At 41.2% G+C, this 5181-nt stretch overlaps 1 protein-coding gene across 1 annotated transcript in view; it reads right to left on the reverse strand.

Moving 5' to 3' along the window:
* Positions 1–6: 6 nt before the first annotated feature.
* The window catches only part of ATP13A4 (ATPase 13A4), a 168342-nt gene continuing 163167 nt past the window's right edge, over positions 7–5181 (reverse strand). The window contains exon 30 of the mRNA XM_027766130.1: positions 7–841. Coding sequence (XP_027621931.1) covers positions 629–841 — 213 coding nt within the window. The 3' untranslated portion in view covers positions 7–628. The remainder of the gene's footprint in view (positions 842–5181) is intronic.

Consider the following 5181-nt stretch of genomic DNA (forward strand, 5'->3'; position numbering starts at 1 on the left):
CTGAAGACAGCTGTTCTAGACAGTCACCTGGACCGAGAAAGGAGCCCTGTGGGCGAAGGCACTGAGGTACGGGGTTGTTTGCTATCAGTGTGTAGGCAGAGCTTATCCTCAGTAAAATGTAGGGGAAGGCCAAAAGCAGAAGGGAGAGCCCAATTCCTAAAAAGTATTACAAAGGAAAGAAAACCAGTAAAGATTGGTGTGATGGCGCCCATGCATTAGTTTCTCCGTCAGTGAAATCAGAATTCAAAAATAATCTTCAACATGTTATAACTCTATGAGTCTACAAAGTACTACTTCCCTTCAACTCATTAAAAAGGAAATATTATCCTAAGAAGAAAATAACAAATTATCTTCCTTCAATCTCTGATCTCCTGGCCCATTGCACTCTGTGGTCCATTCTTGGCTCATTCATGCCTCTAACACCTTCAGAAGTCCACAGGAAAGCTCTTCTGAGGTTGCATTCTTCTCAGCAGAAAGTATTGTATCGAACAGACTTTATCGTCATGATTCGATAGGTGTCTCCAAAGCAACAGTAGATACTGTAAGAGTCTCCTTGCTTTAAAATCACGGAAACTGGTTCGTTTAGTCATCATGTCCTTATGAAATCAGCGTGGAGATCACATTTCCTTCAAAGTTGTTCCTCATTGCTCTCAAACACTGGATTGCTGTAAGACACCCCTCTGTCACACCCTGACATGTCAGAGAAGGAGGTTTGGTTCAGCGGGGGCCAGTTGGGGTCATTTGCCAAGTTTCTCTGCCATATCCGATACTGGCTTTTTGATTGATAACCAAAGCACCTTTTGATTACCATCCACAGGGCTCGATTTTCAATGATAGCCTCCTGCAAAATAAAAGAATGACTTTTTACAATCAGAGGTCATGTTTTGAGGCCCTCCACAGATCTGTAATAAGACACTCCTGTAGATCCAAAGCACTACTTGCTTAGATCTAAGTTGACAAAGATCTTGAACCCTGAACAAATCTGAGGTGGTTTTATGGGCGAGGCCTCTTATCAAACTTTACTACTTAAGTGGTTCTTCTGGGACAAGAAAGAGGTACATGGCTTCAAGATTCTGGGAACAAAGTTTGAAGAGGCCTGCTTGAAGCATGAAATTTCTTTTGAACCTCTTATGTATTGAATAAATTAAACTTAAGGTCATTCAAATTCTATATTCCACTCTACACCATATCCATACTAGATTTAATGTAATATGACATTTAAAATTACATACTACCAAATAGAATAGATCCTATAAAAGATTGGCCACATGTGTAACATGGCTTTGGTCCACCCAGGCATGTCCTGGCATAGTCATGAACACAAGTAAGTAAAATTAGAACGTAGGCCATGGTCTTGGTGCTGAAGAGATCTGGACTAGGGTTCCAGCTCTGATACCTACTACAGGGAAATTAATTATACTATCTGAGTGTCAGGGCTTTAAAATAATCCCTTCCTGGGATCAGCAGATGGTGAAATGGTTACGTCACTGGACTCCCACATAATCGACCATGGTTTGAGTCCCAGACCTGGAGGCTTAAAACTCACACCAGGCACATGTGTGTGCATGCCCAAAATCCCAAGAGGAAAATGAAGGAGAAGGGACTATAGTGTGGCTAGCCCCATTGTGGGGGGAGGGTGATTCCTCGCTTTCTGTCTCTGTCTCTCTCCTCTGTCTCTCTGGCGAGCATATCCACCTGATAGCCAAACTCTCTCTAAAAATAAGTAAATAAATAATCCCTTCCTTATGTTTGTTGTAAGGATAACAGAATTTTCTGCAGTGCAGGGCTGGACATTGTATAACTCTCTCCCTTCACCCACCTTCTGAATGTTTTGTTTAACAAATGGCTGTCACCCTGTTCACACGTGCCTCCAACCTTTATCTGTGCTGAGATCCATTTTGAAGGTTACCAAAGGCATGCATCTTTGGAAACATTTTGAATTGCCGCTTTATTTTATGAATTAGACCTAACCCCCAAGAGAGCCCAAGTTACAACATACAATACAGAGTGCATGAGAGGTTGTCATATTAACTTTCCTCTTTAAAATCATATTTGGTCACAAAGGCTGACTATCTCAGAAGTTATCATAAATGAAACAAAGAGAAAAACATGAGGAGTCAAGCTGTCCCACAGAATTAGAAATGATTTTGGTGTCCATCAGCGGGATCTTTACTAATCTAAACGTGGTAATTCTGTAAGATTCTATAAGGAACTTTACAAGAGATAGCAGTTTTCCTAAAATCTGCCAGTCTTGAGATTTGAGTCTTGTTGCCTGTGAAAAAAAAGCTATCAAACAGCTAGTCTGAATTTGCTCCTCTGAAAAGGACCATGCACTGCAGGCTGTTGAAAACCCACATTGCTACCTCATCACCTTCTTATAAACCTCAAGGCTCACCTAGCCGGACCTGTTATTCTACATTCTCACAGCAAGGTTTTTGTGCTCCTTAATTACCCAGAGAACAGTAGTTCTCTGTGAAGCATGGATGAGGCAGGAACACTGATATCAATTCACATTTTTAAAATCTACTGAGTCATTGGGAAAGTCATGGCCCATTTTTGCATAGAAAATAATGTCATGACTTTTCTGACCACCCAATAACTTACCTTCAGGAAACCCTAGCAGGCTTTAAAACAAAACAATAATAAAAATAACACACACACACACACACACACACACACACACACACAGAAAAACACTTAGTGCTTTACATCTTGCTTTGAACTTTTTTCTGTTCTAGAGGTATGATGACCTATGTCACCTTGCTGCTTTGTAAGAGGAAATTGAAGTACTGAACCATGATCTGTTCTGTCATTCTATATTATAAACTACATGCACAACTAAAATAGAAAGAAAGCCTTGATGAGATTCCATTTGTTAAAGAAAGAAAAAAGAAAAAATGTCACCACATAACTCTGCTGACTGGCTCTCCAAATGATTCTTCTCTACTTACAGCCATTATATATGTGTATAGAAACATAGGAGCATTATATATGTGTATACATACATACATTATACATATGTGTATACATTATACATATATGTGTATACATGCATACATTATATATGTGTATACATACATGTGTATACACAAACACATGGGTAATTTTTAAAGGTAGGAGCTATTAAAGCTATCCACATTAGCTCCCACACCTCTTAGCTGAGGTTAGATAGTGAGACTCAGCAAAGAAGAAGATCTCATTGGAATCTTCAAATCTACTTTCTGGGCTGCTCTACGATTAGATCTCAGCAAGACCAGAGATACGCATACTTGTGCAAAAGAAGGCCAGCCATCCTCCATGCCCGTGCCCACAAAAACACTCTGTCCACAGGCTAGCCAGGCGATATAGGGTCAGCACAACCCAACCTAAGAATCCTGCGTAACTTCTGACACACGTACTTAGAGCCACCTGAGGGGAACAACCTTTCTCCATCCATAATAATCTTGTCTACCTAGTCTGCTGGCTCACCTCATGAGGCAGGAAATCACAGTGTCCATAGTTCCCCACCATAACTGGCAAGACCAAAGACTCAATGGTTTCAGTTTGCCCCTGAGCACCTGCTGACAGCAGGGTAAGGACTAAATCTGAGCACCTGCAATGGAAGTGCCCTGGGTGTGAGCTGCTTCCTTTCAATGTTACTTTTCAAATAATTGGGTTGTCAGGAAAGTCATGACACATTTTTGCATAGGAAAACATGTCACGACTTTTCTAACAACCTAATAGAAGCTTCTGGAAACCCATACTAAATATCTATGGGTATCTATTTCTCATTCAACATAATAAAGTAGAAATTGTATCTTTCATGGGCATCAAATTGCCCTCTCCACGGGTAATTTGCACAGTCACTTCTTGCATTTAATGACTGTATAAACCTACACCCAGCTCCTGTTGGAATAAAGCAGTATGGTCATAGCTGTAGCTACCAAAATGTGTTCATGGCAGGTGAAAGAAAAAAATTCACACACAAATTACTACAGTACTTGTCCTTTTTCTCCCTGCTGATTCTCCACCCTCTGTCACCCTTTTCCCCCTGGAATAGTACCCTAGAATATGGCACATGGTCAACAACAAATGCTCATGGAAAGAATGAATGAAGAATAGAAAACGGTTAGGATACTGAGACAGTGTGGGGAGAGGGTGGGATATAGAGAGTGTGAGGAAAGGAATTGAGGAAAACAGAGAAGCAAGACATTTGAGGAACAAAGAAATGGACAATTGTCTGTTGATGATAATGCACATGATACCTTCAACTGGACTGGTGTGAAGTGGGCTCACATCAGGTAGATTCATTTTAAAAGCTTTAGTGATGTACAGTGATTGAACATAAAAAATAAATTAAAAGTTAAAAAAATAATAAAGAAAGGAATGATGGATACAAAATAAGAAATAGTAAGATCCAATAAGAGATACACAAGAACAATAGCTTATAACTGACAGACATCTATGTAAGCCTCTCACTGTTCACATGCTTCTATTACCCTCCAATGTAAAGTGCCATTTTTATCAACACTTTATAGATGAGGTGACAGAGACAGAGCAGTGTGATAACTTGGCCAAAGTCAGGTAGCAAGAAAGTGGTGGAACCAGACCTCAAACTCAGGTAGAATACCCCTGAATTTGTGCAAATGTACTGACAAACCTAGGGATCATGGAAGGTATTGGTTACCCTACCCTGCATTGCTTCCCAATTCTTCCTTGTCCACCTAAAAGGAAAATAAGTAGCCAAAGCCCATCTGTCTCATCTCCCCCCTCCCCAGAATCCCTTTCTGATCACGATGACAAGATGCAGTTCTAACCAGGCAGGTGGTGAGCTGCAGGAACATTTTTGTTTCCTGATAAAAGTTCAAGTTTGAGGGAAATAGACTGACTTGCTCATACCTCTCCTTCCATTGCCTTCCTGCGTGAAAAAAGTGTAATGCCTCCCTGTGTGGAAGCTGTTTGGGCACCAAAAGCAACAAGCACCAACATGAACCACCATGTCTAAGGATGGTGGCACAGAAAGGTGGAAGAATGAAAGTCCTAATGAGCACCACGGAACCACAGAACCAGTCTCGAAGCCACCTGGCTCCCATCTTCCTGTTCAGACAATAAAAATCTTGACTGTATATTGGAGGAGTCCTACCCGGTGAGGCCCCAGGATCTGTCTGAGCCCCCCCCCCACCGGCCTTTGAGCGCCGCTTC

This window comes from Tupaia chinensis, unplaced genomic scaffold (genome assembly GCF_000334495.1).
Source record: "Tupaia chinensis unplaced genomic scaffold, TupChi_1.0 Scaffold141231_1, whole genome shotgun sequence".
Classification (NCBI taxonomy): domain Eukaryota; kingdom Metazoa; phylum Chordata; class Mammalia; order Scandentia; family Tupaiidae; genus Tupaia; species Tupaia belangeri.